Source organism: Notothenia rossii, assembly GCF_949606895.1.
Source record: "Notothenia rossii genome assembly, chromosome: 6".
Lineage (NCBI taxonomy): Eukaryota > Metazoa > Chordata > Actinopteri > Perciformes > Nototheniidae > Notothenia > Notothenia rossii.
The window spans coordinates 20000904-20018477 of NC_136909.1; the positions used below are offsets into that span (position 1 = coordinate 20000904).

General features: G+C 38.9%; 1 protein-coding gene across 2 annotated transcripts in view; it reads left to right on the forward strand.

Moving 5' to 3' along the window:
- unc5ca (unc-5 netrin receptor Ca) overlaps nucleotides 1-17220 on the forward strand; it is a 176420-nt gene extending 159200 nt beyond the window's left edge. For both annotated transcript variants that reach the window (XM_079688098.1, XM_079688099.1), the window contains 7 exons: nucleotides 431-518; nucleotides 3291-3459; nucleotides 6081-6314; nucleotides 8364-8513; nucleotides 9685-9849; nucleotides 11974-12152; nucleotides 13631-17220. In XM_079688098.1, the coding sequence (XP_079544224.1) occupies nucleotides 431-518; nucleotides 3291-3459; nucleotides 6081-6314; nucleotides 8364-8513; nucleotides 9685-9849; nucleotides 11974-12152; nucleotides 13631-13790 (1145 nt within the window). In that variant the 3' untranslated portion in view covers nucleotides 13791-17220. The remainder of the gene's footprint in view (nucleotides 1-430; nucleotides 519-3290; nucleotides 3460-6080; nucleotides 6315-8363; nucleotides 8514-9684; nucleotides 9850-11973; nucleotides 12153-13630) is intronic.
- Nucleotides 17221-17574: the final 354 nt, after the last annotated feature.

Here is a 17574-nt window from a genome sequence, read left to right on the forward strand (position 1 = left end):
ATTGTAAATTTAATGAAGAGGAAATGCATTGCCTGCACTAAAGTTGACCAATCCTGCAAAGTCAAGTTTAAACAAAAGACAAAACAACCTTGAGATGTTCTCATGCTACCTTGTAAAACAAAAAATACTTTCAGTAGACTTATGGTAGGATTTAAAAGCAGTGTGCAGACACATATAATGAATAATGTAACCTGCTGATAGGGAGCAGCTCTCAGAAGCCGCCACAATTCACTTGATGATATATTTAGGAGAACGTTTTATCACAGGTTGCCTTTAAAAATGATGATTCAATAATTAATCATAATGATAAAATGATAATGGGTTGCACATTCAATAATTCAGTTGTGCATGTTGAAATGTATAAATCCAGGGATGAAACTGATTATTTCCACTTCCCTCCTTCCTGCTCTCCCTGTCCTCTTTCCTGCAGGTGTGAGTCTGCTGGTTCCAGCGGGGGCTGTTCCTCAGGGGAGGGTCTACGAGATGTATGTGACTGTGCACAGAAAGGACAGCTTGAGGTACGTTTTACCCTCACTTTTCTTCTCTGTGGCTTTTGTGTTCCTCTGCGTTCCTCTCTGTTGTTGCCATTCTTCTTCTTATCTCTTCATCTCTTTTTATGTTCTTTTTCTTTTTCTTTTCTTTTCTTATTTTTTCTTGTCTGCACTTCTCAGACCTGTTTGAATGTTTCTGTGTGGAGAATTTTTACAGTGTGACAAGGGGTCCTAGGATGCACAGCAGTGGATGAATAATTAGTATTTATAGTGAATAGTGCATCTGTGAATACATTCTTTTGGTGATTCATCTACCAGAGGTCAGCTAATACCACAGCTTTCCTATATTGGTTCAATAATTAATGTTGAGAAGATTATAAGGGATTTTACACATTAGTTATTACCTACTTAACATACTAATCTGCACAGTAATCCACATAATGTTCTAAGTGAATCAATATTGTTTAATTTAGAGTAATTTAAGAGTCAGTGTGATTACCCAAAACGCATAACAGCCATCATTTCTAGATGTGTGAAATGTTTGTTAACTGCAAAGAAAAAAACTAACACCAAGCTTTTGACAGCATGGGCAAAGAGATTGCTGTTTCCACACTAACTAACAGATTAGTGGTTATTTTTGGGATTACTATAATCCTGTTACATGTACTATAATCCTTTACTTCCAAACCCTGTGCATCAATGAGGCAAAGCTCTCAGTGCAACATGAGAGACAAGAGAGAAAATGTCTATATTCCAGCAGCGTATAATTATTAATTCAAAGCTAATTTAGAGATAATATCGGCGCTCTATTCAAAGGTAACCATAAATAGCCACATATATATTCATTTATTTATCATACTGTTGAGAGAGAAAGAGACAAGTCAGTATGTTTTCTGTCACATGTTGTCTTTAGAGCCAAATATATTTTCACATAGTGATTTTAGTCTGTACAACTGGTTTTGTTTTGTTTTGGTTGTCAGATATGTTTCCAAGATTTCTCCGTCCGCCCAAGTACAATGGAAGTGAATTTTGTTTGTTCCTGAAAGGAAAACTAATCATTCAAAAGCAGCATCTCTTTTAAGAATTAGTTTGCCATTTTCATTATTACATTAAAGTTCCATTGGAAAACTGTTTGCTGAACGGTTTGTGTATTATCCACTATAGCCTTACTTTATGGACACTGTTTGTAGAAGAAACCAACAGACATTCTTCAGGACAGGGGAAACCCACTAGACACTATGAGTGATATTCAACGTTTTACAGATTATAATTTTGATTGTCAATCTATCGTCAAATCTTTGTTTTAGTATTATATACAAATGAATGATTATATTATATTTATACCACATTTTTGGAGAAGAACTGCATGTTTCTTGTCTGTCCAGTTTGAATTTATTTTAGTTTGATCTTTCTTGTCCCTTTTGAAGAAGCTTACCATAACTGACACTAAGATTGACAAGTCACTTTCAAGTGATTGATGCGTAGCAATAGTATATGAGGTGCACCATTAAAACCTTGGTCTAAACTCGAAGGCTTCAAGCGACACTTCTAAATTAGCCACTGGGCTTAATGTCATATTTTGCTTAAGGGACATCCTTGGGTTTGAAACTCAAGGCAGTTTATGCAGCCAGGCACAGAGCTTTAGGACGCTTGTTACACTTTGCCTCATGTATTCTATCCCATGCATCCTTTCTAGCTTATCCCCAATCAATAGCAGTCAATAAGGCTTAGGCTCCCTGCAGTGTGCTACTGTATTTCTCAGAGTCAAACCTCTTCTATGTCCTCTGTCTTCCTCACAGTCAATAGCTGCCTCGCAAAATCACATAGCTTCATTGACTTGCCTTAGTAACACTTGGCAAGCCAGAAAGATTCAATGATTACCCTCAGGTGTGTGTTTCCATGCAGACCCAACACAACATGTATATTCCATTTGTATGAAACAAGATTCATAACCTTACCAATCAATACAACTGCATTGCATTAAGGGCTGACCCTAACCCTGCATAGGTAAGTCAACGGGTGGGTTTGAATCCTGCTGTTTTATCTGTGGGCTTCTCAGACCCATGTGAACCCATCATGAGTCAATAATGAGCTCCAACTGTCAAATCAATAATACTGCTGAAATTAAGATCCATCATCTGGGCTTCTTTCCCAGACGATAGATATCTTCAGCAACATGAGAGAAGAAAATGAGTTGGTTATTTTAATATGCAATCTACTGTTTGAGAATGCGGGTTTGCTTTATATGTATATGAAAACAAATGTACAAATAACAATAGATATGTAAAAAAGTATTATTATTATTATATGAATACACATATACACTTGACTCCCAGAAAAATCCTTAATTCCCAGTATCTCTGTAGGTGTTATTTATGTTATTATGTCAATCAGTGATATATATCTAATAATTATAGATGATAAAATACGGAAATACTGGAGTTTACTATGTCACACATACTGCTGTATTGTAAGATACATTAGTAAGCAGGTAATTGAGGTTCCTATACTTGAGGTTTCTGTAAAGGCAGGAGAGCTGGTAGCCTGTACTCATTTATTTTCTGCTCATGATCAGTGAACCACTGACTCCAGCTGCAGCCCCGCTGACTCCACTAATCATCCTCTGATTGATTTTCTGTGCTACTCTTATCTGATCTGTTAGGAGTTTTCATATATGAACATTATGAAGAATACAACAGATTGCCGTTGATGATCCCACTAACTGGTAGCAACAGTGCAGCCTTCGTGTCGCTCGTTTCTGAGGAATCATCTCTCCTCTGCGTTGTCTGACTTTTCCAGACCCCCAGTAGAGGACATCCAGACGGTGCTGAGTCCGGTGGTGAGTTGTGGACCTCCAGGAGCCCTGCTGACCAGACCGGTAATCCTCACCATCCACCACTGTGCCGACAACGTCCAGGAAGACTGGCTCATACAGCTGAGGAACCAACTGGCCATGGGAGAGTGGGAGGTGGGTGTTCAACACTGTATTTGTGGTCGCTCTGTTTTTAGTGACCGATAATGTGCAACTTCTGAACTAGCTGGCAAAGGAAAGCAGCTTTTACTTTTTTGCCAGTGTTCAAAGCGATACATTTAGATGCACCAACATGCGCAGCAGCTAAATAATCCTGACATAGGGAAGTCTGTTTATAATGTATTTAGACAAAATAACCATGCACCTGCACACAGCCATAACCAAATCATTAATACACAGTCATGTACACAGTATTACTCACACAGTTTAAATACACATGCGTGCACACATATTTTATCGTCTTCCTCCAGAAGAATAGCCTGCATTACACATCCATGCATGTGGGGAAGGAGGGAGAGGGAAAGAAAGGAAATGGAGAGAATTCAGTAAACACAAAGTGCCTCCAGGCTAGCAGACGAGCAGGGGGTTGAAGACTCCTATCAGAAGCAATTTGTAATGCTCCTGCCATCCTCCTCTTCTCTCATCTTTCTTCTTATGTGTTTCTATCCCTCCTTTTTTCTAGTCTTCCCCTTCTCCCTCCTCCCAAGTCTCTCAGCATGAAGTCTCTACCTCAGCAATCTGTTCCTGTGTGTGCGTGGCCGCGTATGAGTGCTTGTTTTTCTGTTTCTCCGCCTGTGTGTGGGTGCATGTGTGTGTATCAGTGTTTGTGTGGGTGTCGGTGATAAGGCTGTCTTGCAGCATCACTGTGTCTACAAGGCTCCCGTATGCTGTCTTCTGTTGCTTATCACAGCTTAACACAATGTCTCTGCACAATTAGCCATGCATAAGAATCTGTGTGTGTGTGTGTGTGTGTGTGTGTGTGTGTGTGTGTGTGTGTGTGTGTGTGTGTGTGTGTGTGTGTGTGTGTATGGTGTGTGTGTGTGTGTGTGTGTGTGTGTGTGTGTGTGTGTGTGTGTGTGTGTGTGTGTGTGTGTGTGTGTGTGTCTCTTTTCGCGTGTCTTTGTGAGAGAGAGAGAGAGAGAGAGAGTTAAGCGGTCGGGTGCAAAGTGGCTAGAGACGAGAAAAATGAAAAGTGGAATTTCATCAGGAAGTCGATTTGTTTTCTCTTATTGCAGTACAACATCCATTTCCCATCAAAAAGTTTTCCCCCAAACAGGGAGAAGAAGGTAATTGAATTCCCCTCACATCATGGGGGAGCAGCCACAGTTGTGATTACCAGTAATAACAGATTGACAATATTGCTTTTTCTACCTCCTTGTATTGATTCGGCTTGCTCATCTGCAGGAACACAACTCCACATGAACTTTGTCTAAAGCTCAATAATTGTATCACACACGTTTTCTTCCACAGACATGAACACACAATGACTCACGGTCACACAAGAAAACATGAATATGTGCACAAGTAGTTAATCATTTGGTAAGAACAGAGCCTGTGCATCCTCACTCGACCCAAACAGCCGTATGGATTCAGTGTAACGCCGGCTGTGACAGAGAGCTGTAGAAATGATATGAGCAGCAGCCAGCAGATAATCACAGTGGGATTGGATACACTTCACAGATGGCAGCTCCAAGCAATTGTTATCATTCTCTTAATGGACACCTTGATTACTTTCAAAAGACATATTCACATCCAGAAATGCGTTAACATTTCAATTCCGTGTCTCAACACAAATAAAAGAATGTGGTGAATCTAAATTCCACTAAAGGTTTTCTAAGTTGAAAGACCGATTGTTGGAGGAGCCTGTGACCTAAGATTTTCAACGACATAATTACTCAGTAGCTATGTTATGTTGACAATAAAGAACCTTGAACCTTGACTGGACTCTCAATCCGAGTCACACATTGTTTATCCTCTTCAAAAGTTCCACAAGTCAAAGTGGTTTAACATTTGCGGTTGGGCTTTTTTCTGCTTTTAAATAGTTTATATCTACAGAGCTATCTCTATACACATCAGTAATGGCATTGCATAGGTAAATCCCTGTTTGTAACAACAGTGACAAGCATTCCTTTAGAAACCACAGCCTGTTTATTCGGGTGTTGTTTGCATTAGTGGAAATGGCTCCAAATGCTGGTCCGGTTGTGTTATGTTAACAAACAGAATGTGGCTTAATCCCAAAAATAAATGCAGTATTTAAATAATGCCCACGTTTCACTAAAAGCAGTCAGCACCGACAAATAAAGGCTCTTTCCAAATAAAAAAGGGGTAAACAAAATGACCTGTGTAAACTCAGAATATTCTACATTTCCACAGTTTCTGTTTTCAGCACAAGGATATATATTGTGTTAAACGTGTGTTGATGAAAGTATGTTTTAAAACAGAATTGGTGTTATCACAAAGGTTGTGAATTTTCCCTGGATTTTATAACATTGGAGTTTGCTTTGACAATAGCGAACATGCAAGGGAGTAGATCAAACAATAGTCAGGCTACTTAGGGCCATTATAAATAATTCTATATACTTATCATACAGCAGTGATAAGAAGTAAAGACTTGTTTTTGAAGGCAGTCTTTCTTAAATGCTCTCGATCTTTCTTCAGTTGAGAGGACGGAAGAGTCACATGGTAAATGTACAACATGCCAGTCTCAGCTGCCCATCATGGACCCAGCATGACACTCTTAAAGTCTAAAAATATGTTTGCTTGTGTCATTTCTGCAGGATGTGGTTATAGTGGGAGAGGAAAACTTCACCACCCCCTGCTATGTCCAGATGGACTCTGAGGCATGTCACATCCTCACAGAGACACTGGGGACATACTGCCTGGTGGGGCAGTCAATCTGCAAGGCAGCCGCCAAGAGGCTCAAACTGGCTGTTTTTGGACCCGTCTGCTGCACCACTTTGGACTATCACATCAGAGTCTATTGCCTGGATGACACACAGGATTCACTCAAGGTAAAAATGTTGAAACTGCTCGAATCAAACCCGGAAATTGTTTTGTTTAGTTGTTATTTAACAACTGTTTTGTTTGTACTACATCTCTGACCCAAACTGTCCTCACACATGTCCTTACTTTGATTGATTGATTAGATTAGATGTATTGTCCCCAGGGGGATTTTATTTTCACAGCACTGTACATGTACACAATATACATACATTATATAAACAATAACAGAGACAACAACAGACACACATGGCAGTTACACTCAGTGAGGCCTTAAGGCACCAATGGCTGCAGGAATCAAGCTTTTTTCAAAGTGAGTCATTTTATATTTTGATATTCTGTACCTACGCAGAGGATCCACTGATCGAGTGGATGTGTGATGTCCAGTTCTATTGTGGTTGTGATGCGTGAGATGGCCCTGTTTGGACATGTTATATCCAGTATGTAGCAGCAGAATGCCGTATAAATGCTTTAACAATGCATAACAGTGATTGTATGAAATATTTATGGGATATTTGAGGTTGAGGGCTTTGTTGTGTTCAATAGTCTCGTGAGGGATTTTAGTTCTCCCTTGGACCACCCATGCTTAAACAGTTCCTCGGTAATTTGCATTTGAAATGCAATATGTTACAGCTTGAATAAAAGTTATCCCAGAGTCATAAATATAAATTTTCTCACCTCTAGTCCTCTGGAAGAGAGCTGAGAAGCAGTAAACAAAACAGGGTCAAGCAATGTCAGAATAACGACGCTTTAGAATTCAAACAAACTCTAAGCACTGGAGGGACCATCTGATACGGGAGATTAACATTGGTAATTTATGCATGCAATGATAAGTCAAGTGTCAGCGTGGCACACAGCCATGCACACGCTCACGCAAATATCTACACACACTCATTTTTCACCATTTCAAACAAGCAATTGTAGCTTGAACACAAAGTTCAGAGGTGGCTCTTTTAATGATGGAGGCTGTGTGTAGTATAATTGATCGGTTTGTGTTTCAAAGGGGAAGTCTCTGCCGTATATCTGCTGTGTAGGAAGATGATGGGAAGGAGGAATTGATTATTTTGAAAAGGTTGTAGGAGGCATCAGAAGTCATACTGAAAAACGTATTCCTAAATCAGTGTTTGTGTCTGTGTTTCTTTAATTCATATTAGTGTATATGTGCAGTTTCACAAGCCTTTAAATATGGTAAATTGATATGTGTTTAGCATTATGCATTTGTAGGGTCGCAGTTACTTTCTTAGTAGTCTCTCAGTGTGGGCTTACTTGATATACAGAAGTCAATTTGAAAAGAATGAGAAGAGATCCCCACAGGACTGTGTGTGCAATGTATTATTGAAACAGCTGCAGCACAGCAAAGTAAAATGTTCTGCCTTTGGTTCACAAAATGTGCACAGACATCGAATGGGCAGGATCAGTTTTGCTTAAACTGATTATGTTTTTCATCTGGTGAAATTTAAGATATTGAATTCAAACAGAATCCCACATTAGGAACAGTGAATCAACTTTAGAATATGCTCTGAGTGAGGTGGTTACAGTATTCTTAAAATGATAAAGGAAGTGCACAAGGATAAGTCTTAATCTTGATGGGAAAGACACAAATAGGCTATGGAATTGTCAGTCAATCATTACTTTTCTAGGTATTGTTTTTAAAAAATAATATGGTGAATTGAAGTCATCTTCTAAACTCAATATATGTAATTAAATGTAAATGTCTTACATTAAATATATGCTTCTTTCCCACATCTTACAAAAGCAGTACTTTGACATTTGGTGCATCAATAATCAAGGTTTATATTTTGCCTCTTAATGTCTGTTTGTAGTTGAGTGCAGTTAGCAGAGCTATGCTGGGGTCTGTTATGGTAATCTAATAAAAACGTTCCTGTGTTTCATGTTCCTGTGGACTTAAATGCAACGTTCAACATGCTTTGCCTTTTCACAAGACAAAATAAAAGCTTTCTGCAATCTCTAATGCTTGGTGACAACATATCGTTCAGTGAGCATGAGAGAAAAAAGGTTGAGGAAATGTTCTGTAAGCATTTTTGTGTGATTTTGTGTAGGAGGTTCTTCAGATGGAGATCCAGATGGGAGGGAAGCTTCTGGATGAACCAAAGACCCTTAACTTTAAAGACAGCACACATAATCTGAGACTGTCAATCCACGACGTGCCCCACACACACTGGAAGAGCAAACTCATCGCAAAGTATCAGGTGAGAGGAATATTTCACTACTTATGCACTTTCAGGTACATGATGCACGGTGTAGAAAAATATCTTTACATACACATCACAGTTAAAAGTACTATTAATTTGAGCCAAACAAGGATACACTAATGTTTAGGGTAATATACTTTAAGGTAATATACATTTGATCACACTAGCACCATGGCTCATTGTTGGTTGTCGTTGTGCATTTAAAGGTGGGGTACGTAAGTTTGAGAAACCGGCTCGAGATACACTTTTTTTTATATTCCATGGAATGTTCTTAACATCCAGATAGCAATGAATATCTTAAGTGCTTTGACAAAAAATCCATAAAAAAATGTCATCTGTGGAAGCCGTAGTAATGTAAAAAGCACGACCAATCCTTTTAGCCAGCCCGGCTAAAATAACTGGATGGCCTACCTGCCTGTCAGCCTTCCATCTGTGCACAAACTTATCTCGTGCCCTCATTGGTCATGTGCGCGTTCGTGTGTGTTGGAGGAGGGGCTCTGTAAGGAAGTGGCAGATTTTTTCCGGCTGTGTATTTTCAAATTCTAGCGCACTCGAGCTGGTTTCTCCAAAATTGCCTACCCCACCTTTAAGGTCACCTATTATGCAAAATCCAATTTATACATAAACATGTGTCCCCTCTGTGTAAAGAGACTCTGAAAGTTTCAGGAAAAAAGATTCGCTCACTTCTTGTCCTGATCCATTTATATAAAAAGCTGTCTGAAAATGAGCTGGTCAGATTTTGGCCACTTTATGATGTCATAACGATCTTTTGGCTTGTGTAACCATTAGCCAATCACCAACCAAGGTAACCCCGCCTACCTTATCACCTGAATCTCCTCCTAGAGCACCATTGTGTATTCATCTCGCAGAGGGGCGTTGGGAGTTTTGAAACAGGGCTGAAACAGAGGGGATTATGGGATGCTACAATGGGTGATCTGTTTGGTGTTTGGAGCCAAACACTTCAGAGACATGTTTTGTATATATCTGAGACCTATAATATATTGATGAAAAACAGTGTAATATGGAGCCTTTAAGGTCCAGAGTAAAATACATTCACAATGCTTCACTTTGATCAATTAGCATTGATAATAACATTTATTACAAACACTTTTGCATGATTATAAATTGTTTGCAAAAACATGCATATCATCCATTCTGTTTTTTCCAGGAGATCCCGTTCTATCAGGTGTGGAGCGGCAGTCAGAGAACTCTTCACTGTACCTTCACCCTGGAGAGACTGAGCCCAGCCACCACAGAGATCAGCTGTAAACTGTGCGTGCGGCAGGTGGAGGGAGAAGGACAGATCTTTCAGCTCAGCAGCACGTTGGAGGAGGTACGTTTGTAGAAAAGCACATGCACAATGTTAAACAGACACTCTGTTTGTTGGGTATTGGCTGTATGTATTAGAGAGCTGCAGAAGACAAAGGCTCCTTCCACTACACTTCTTCATTCCCGTCGTACTAAAGGTCCTAAAGTCACTAAGTTTTCCGCTACCTGTCAGACAGTCAGCGCTCGTGCTATGGTTCTGTGACTCTGTTCAATCATTCATACGGGGCTGGAGGCCACATGCCACCAGTGGAATAACTCCTCTTTGATTCTGCTGCTCCATGTAACTACAAAGTCACAGTGTGTGTGTGTCTGTTTGGAATGTCACTGCTTTTAATTCTCCCACGCTTTTCACAAATTGTTAACCTCTTAGTTAAACAGGTATGTTGATTTTTGACTGCATATAGTGAGGCTGCTGCAGGCAGATAGTTTGTACTTCTCCTGCATTGGTCACTGATCACTGGTGGAATTATCATTTGTTTTTAGGTGAATATACAGTAGATACTCATGGGGAAATTGCCCAACTGAAAATACACTTTGTTGTGCTCCCAGGTTAAAAGATTTGCACAGTGTCTAAACTAGAATTTCTCCTGTGATCCTCTATATTACTGCATTACGCCTTCTAGACAATTATTTCAAAACAATCAGCATTTTTAGGGCCAAAGCTATCCGTGTAACAAGTGCACAATGAAAATCAGTACTTCTATTTGGGAAATGAGTCATGTTAAAAATGTAGTTTTCTAAGTAATCAGTTGTAATCTATGTTAATAGGCCATACCTAAACTTACAAAATACTTGCTGGTATGTTTGGCAGGTATGGTGAATATAGCTGAGTAGCTAGTATGATTTATTATTTATAGCAGTATTTATTGAGTCTCTTTGTGAACGCGTTGAATAAAAAGATCTAGTCTCTCCAGACGGCAGCGTCCTGCGTGTTGAACAGTGAAATAAAGCAGGTTTAAAGCATTTCTTATTTTAAGAGCGAAACAGAGATGTCCCTTTGCATCCATCATTCAATCCCCGGCAGCAGAGAGCTTTCTGTTGTAAATTGGGGCTAAGTAGACGCAGTAAAAAAGTGATCATTCACATCAACATTGGCAGTTGTTGTTTCCTCTGCCAAGGCACATTCATTAGGTTACTGCCTCCTCTCAGCCCAGTGGTGGCAGATTAATGGAATGCAGGTTTAGGAAGAGACAGAGATCGACAGCGACAGGAAAGAGAGAGTGATTGGAAGCAGATCTTTATGTTTGTTTCACTCTTATATTAATTAGGAGACTTGTTTCTAATTGGTCACGTCGAAAGCAGTAAGCAGAGAGACGACCAGAATCTGTTCCAGAAGGACGGGGACATACCTGCAATTTAAATGTGACAGATTTAACTTGTTGCCAGCTGCCACATGGATACCAAATAAATGATCCATATGGTACTTTTCTTGTGGATTGCACATGTATCCCTCTTATCCTGTGTCTTGGATAAGTGAGTTATAGTCAGAGGTGGGAAGTAGTGGAGTACAAATACTTCGTTACTGTACTTAAGTACATTTTTCTGGTATAAGTACTTTACTCCACTACTTGTTTTTCTGACGACTTTTAACTTTTGCTGCTTACATTTTTAACACAAATAGGCTACCTGTACTTTCTACTTCTTACATTTTCAAAATAGGCTCTTTACTGCATTTGGTGGTATGATCATTATTATTTAGAGTCACTGCGTGCCTATTGATTTGAACACGATCCGTGTATCCATAATTTCCTGGTCTTCTCTAAACAAGAGAGACCAATGAAAACGTTGTCATGTTGCCGTTGTTCAGCATTGAAACATTCATTAGCTAACAATGACATTATTGTTCTATTAATATAAAGGGAGGTCAGTTACTTTTTTTTAAAGTTGGTAGTTATGGGTACTTTTTACTTAAGTACTTCGAAGCCCATACTTCTTTACTTTTACTTGAGTAAAGAAGTTTAGTCAGTACTTCTACTTTTACCAGAGTATTTTTAAACACGGGTATCTGTACTTCGACTTGAGTAAAGGATGTGATCTTTTGCCATCTCTGGTTATAGTGTTTATTTTATTTATTTTTTGTGTTAATATCGATTCCAACAATTGACCAGTTTCTTTCTGTTCTTTCCAGGATCTCCAGTGCATAGACACGTCCCTGATGGACCCTGCCAGTAATATCACCACCTTAGTGGGACCCAATGCTTTCCGTATTCCCTTATCCATCAGACAGAAGCTGTGTGGCAGTCTGGATGCACCGCAGACCAGAGGCAATGACTGGAGGTTGCTGGCCCACAAACTCAACCTTGACAGGTGACACACGTGCACACACACACACACACGCACGCACGCACGCACGCACGCACGCACGCGCGCACACACACACACACACACATACACACACACGCACATGCATGCATAAAAGCAGGATCTCAGTTATAGAGTTTACAAAGCTGCACAACAGTCCCTATCACATACTGCAGATAGATGGAGAAAGTGAGGAAAAAAAGAAAAACAAAGTAAGTAATGAAGTGATGAAAATAGCTTATTGTTTGTTTTGAGAAGTAAAAAACTTAGTAGAAAGTACAGGATTAGAGACAGAAAGGAGCAGAGGAGTTATGTACACGTCTCTGGTATTCAAACAGTAGCAGAGTGTGACAGCAGTACCATCACAGGATTTACAGAGGAACAGAAAGTCTCATTTTCTCCTCATGGGATTCAACTCTGATGGCTTTCTTTTTTACTTGAAAGCATTTTCAATACTTTATTCACAGATGGTTCAGCGTTAGACTTTTTCTCTACAACCACGATGTAATTCAATGTCTATTTGCGACAGCTTTATTATGTACTGTTCTCATGAAAACTGTTCTCCCTGTGGACTTTTTGATACATTTTGGTGCTCTTAATCAACTTGAAAATGCATTGTTTTCTTATAATCTGAAATGGGTAGAATAAACAATTATTATGGCAAATTTCACAAGTCCTTCACTCAATAAATGTTTTACATTTTCCCACGTGTTTTGCTGTACAGTATGCTCTGATATCAGGGGCTTTTCATATGTTTTCACATTTTAGGTTAGTCAGGTTTTGAAGAGAGCACGTCAGATCAAGATACATTACATTTCACTTTTAGAGCAATGACAATACATGAAAAGGGATTACTTTCTTACATGAGAAAGTAGAGATTGTTAGCTTTTCAGAATCCTTTTCAGAGTAATTTGATTTCCCTTCTGCAAAGACACGTTACATATTTGACCTTAAAAACAAATCTAAGACTTAATTATATCATCACTTTAGACTATTTCCAATGTATTTTAAAGATTTGTATTATTCCAGAGTACGTAACTCCTTGTTGTGTTTCTTTGTTTTCATTAATAGAAATTTGAAACATAATTCTTTTGTAAGAATGAATCATGAAGAAAGTTTGATGTTGATCCATGGAACACTTATACGTACATACTTATATTACTGAAGGGCTTTTCTGACCCCTTCATGTAAGTTTTAAGGGTGTTTTTTAAAATGTATTAGTATTCTATTGACTTTTACCTACAGTTTGGTTTCAATTTCAAATGTTAACATTAAGATTTGGCCTTTGTTGTGATTTGTAGTTGCAGCCTGTAGCTTTAGTATACTTGAGTGTGTTTCCTACAGTAAAGTTGATTCATGACAGAACTCCATGACTACAACACACACTCTGTCTCTAAGTCACTTTGTGCTAACAAGGTGGGAGAAGGAAATCTATTCTGTCATGTAATATTAACGAGATAAGTCGTCCCTCTGCTCTCCTTCAGGTATCTGAACTACTTTGCCACCAAGTCCAGTCCCACAGGAGTGATCCTGGATCTGTGGGAGGCCCAGCACTTCCCCGATGGAGACCTAAACGAACTGGCCGCTGTGCTGGAGGAGATGGGCCGCCATGACGGCAGCTTCTCCATGACAACAGAACATTGAAGGAGCAACGTAATTACCTTGAGAACGACAGAACTCTGAAGACGATTACACGTGATTCCCCACGGTCGATGCTGCAGCGATGGAGATTGAGCAACAATGGCTAGAAATGTTCAACCTGATGCTGAAGACTGTGTGTATCTGTGTGTTTATATGAACAGCGTTGGAGTGTTGTGTGTGACCGAGGGGTGACATAACCCAACAAAAAACTAAGTATATCAGGAACAAACAAAACATACACACGCCTGAAAAATAGATCTTGTCTGGTGTAACACTAGTTGTTTTCTTGCTGTTACTTTATAGTGAAGAAAGAGAAGCGGCAGTGGAGGTACTGACCTTGAAGCCTATATCCATTCTATAGGAATGGAACAGAATCATAAATGGAGAGAAGCTAAACTGATTACAAAATAGTGGGTGAAGGTAGAGCAAGGAAAACAAGGAGTGAGTCTGAGAGGACACTCTTTAGTTAGATAAGAGTAAACACATGGAGAGGCTAAACTGATTACAAAGGGAAGGAGGACGTTAACATGAAATGATGGCTGCAGCTGATCTTCTGTACCAACAGGATGGAGAACAGATAATGAGAGGAGAGATAAAGAAGTGATCCCTCACCACCTGTGAGCCTTGGCTGTACATGTTTCGCCGGTACAGTTTGTTGTCTTTATATCGTTTCCTAGGGAACGTTTTATGTATTCTGCTGTCCATACAGTATGTGTGGATCATTTCCCGCTAACAGAATGTGTTACCAAGTGACTCTCAATCAAAGGGTCCTCACCAGAAACAAGCCGGAACCTTCAGGGTTCTCCATCTTTGGCTGACATAACAAGTCATACATTCGGTATCCAGTGTGAGGCTTTCCTCCAAAGTGCATGGAGATATGACATCATGCTAGTAACAGGGAGTCTAGATGACATAGTGGAAGCAACTTAACTTGCTGTCCACTTGCCTTTTAATCGTAATGTATTATTAAAGGCAATCCAAAGATGATTACAATCCAGATGGATGCAAGTAACATGGGTGCTTGTCTCAGACTTGTGAAACTGTCTTTCTTTAGGCATAGTTAATATCGCACTTGAAGATGCAGACTGTATGAACAGTATAGTATTGTATAATGTTTGTGTGAAAGAGACAGGTTTCTGTACCTTATGAAGGTTTCACTATGAGCATGAGAGCTGGAATGATCTTCTAGCTACATGCATCCCTTAAATAAAACCAAGCCTTTACTAGTTTTCTAAAGTTTTGCTGCTACTCCCTTTTGCCCCAAAGACGAGTTGTTTGGAAGGAGCTGTAATGCAGATGCAGACAAGCTGCCGGCTAGGGAATTCCAGCCATGGCTACCACATGTGGTTAACCACAACCTCAGTTGGAGAAGTCTTTCTGACTGTCAGGCTTGTTTCTGGACAGGGTCCAACTCAGAGAAAATTGAGAGGGAGCGAAAAGTGTATTAAAATACAAATATACAAACTACCAGAGTAGTAATGGATTAAATACAGTTGATATCATTCATTATCGCTAAATATACACAATATACTTTTTATCAATCATGTTTTAATTTACTAATATATATATAACATATATATTTCTGTCATATTTTCGGCGTCTCATCATCACAGGATGTCAGTTGTGTTGTCTGCCTTCAGGGTGCATTGTGTTGATTTCAGTTGTGAGCTGATCATGGTCACTAGCACCCTCCAGTGGATTTGGAAGAATAACAGCATTTACATTTGCGATCGTCTGAAACGTGTAAATACATGATTATCATGTTCAATCTAATGACCTTTATTACCATAATATTATTTTGTGTTACTTACATTAACATTGTTTTTCATTTTTTATGCCATTTTAATGTTTTTATGGGTGTGAACTGTATGGGGGGATAACATCTGTAACATATCAGTTAGTTGCCCTTTATCTAAAATAATGTTCTGCAGCAACTAACATTCCAACTCATGGTGTTTTTGTTGAAAAAGTTGCAAATTAGAGCTTAAGATCAAGATATCAACTAAAGGGGATGACTGTATGTAATATAAAGTGTAATATTTTTGTGTTCTGCATAACATTGTGAAGCAAGGCTGGCTTTTTAATGTATGCATAGACTTGGGTCAACAGTGTCTGAAGAAATGGTAAAAAAAAACAGCCTTATTTTGAGTGGCTTTTAAGTAGATTTCTTATGCCCCTGGGGACACGAACCATATGGAACATGTTAAAGACAACATGAACATTCAGTTCAAAGGGAATACAGGTAAAATCTATGAATCTGAAGTATGGAGAGACGCCATATGAAACTGAACATCAGGTATGTAGAGGAGATACTGAGGAGGATATGTTAAAGGAAAGAGGGCAAAGGCTGAGTAAATATCAGTACAAAAGGTCAGATGTTTACCTTTTCATGGCTTTTTTTCTGGTCGCTGTCCACACAGGAAGAAACCTTTAGATATGGATTTTACATGGCGATTTTTTTTTTAAATATGCTTGTAAAAGATCTGACCCCTTGTATTGTTGTTCAACCTAGCCCTTAACAGCCCTCAAAATTGATGAGTCTTTTATTTTGGACAGCCTTATCATTCAAATTAGAAACGGTTCATGGTTAAATGATGGAGTGGATGTTTTGTATGTTTTCAAATGTAACTGCTGATGTCAGAAAACAAAGGGAAGAGTTATGTTAGTTTTGAGGATAAAAGCCTAAACATTAAGTTTCCTTCAGAAGAAAATATGCAGACAAAAGTCATGACAGTATCTCTGTTTGATCATCAACATCGCTTATTTAGTCAAATGCAGAATACATGCTGATGAACGTGCGCAAGGACACGATGGTCGGATGTAAGAAACGTGTTACTGTGTAACTTGGCCCATAATCAGATCCTCACCACGTTCTAAATCTACGGTTTACAGCAGGTCAGACTGCTTGTTAATGGGGGGGTTTCATGAGGAAAGCATAAGTTGGGCCTCTAGAAGGCGATCCTTCGTGATGTTGAAAGGAAAACAAGTAGTGTTAAGATATCAAAGTATGTACAAAATATTTTGTATTGACATCATGTACAGTTGTGTACTGTCAGCTATATTTGGCAAATTTGAGAATACAGCATAATAGCAGGACAGTTAGATTTGAGTTTCTATGTTTCAAGTTTTGTATTTAAGTTTCTTTCCTTTTTTGTAAAAGCAGTGTCTACTATGCAAATTTGGCATTGGTTATCATGATAGAAGTCTATTCCTAGAGCTGTGCTTGTAAGTGCATTTTTATTTTACTATAAGGGGTGATCTGATTATTGCGGGGTAGTGTTGGTCCATTTTGCTATTTCTGGCACGCTTCATGAATCTTGCTCAATCTTGTTGAATGCTCGCCTCTCTATCTCCTCTAATTGTTTTCTGTACAAAGTGTAAGAAAGAATTTTTAAGACAATTAATAAATTATATTTATAAGCAACGCTGATAATATGTTGTGCCTATGGTGGCTTATTTCTACAGAAATGTTTTGGGAAATGGTTTAATGCTTTCATGTTGTAATAATAGGGTGTGTACGGCAAGGTTCCAAATGCAATAGAGTAGACCATGATGATTATATATATATATGTCATTTGCAATAATTTGATTTGTACCTTTCTGTGTAATTAATATTAACAGTTGCCAGACTCCAGTAGTAGTTGGATAAAGCATTCTGTAGAGGAAGTAATAGAAACAAGAAATGCTTATGGTGTAGCTGTTTAACATGCTGTGTGTTCAGCAGCACCGCTGGGCTGCAATGAGGCATGCACTTCTCTTTAATAAAAAGGAAATATTGAGAGCATGC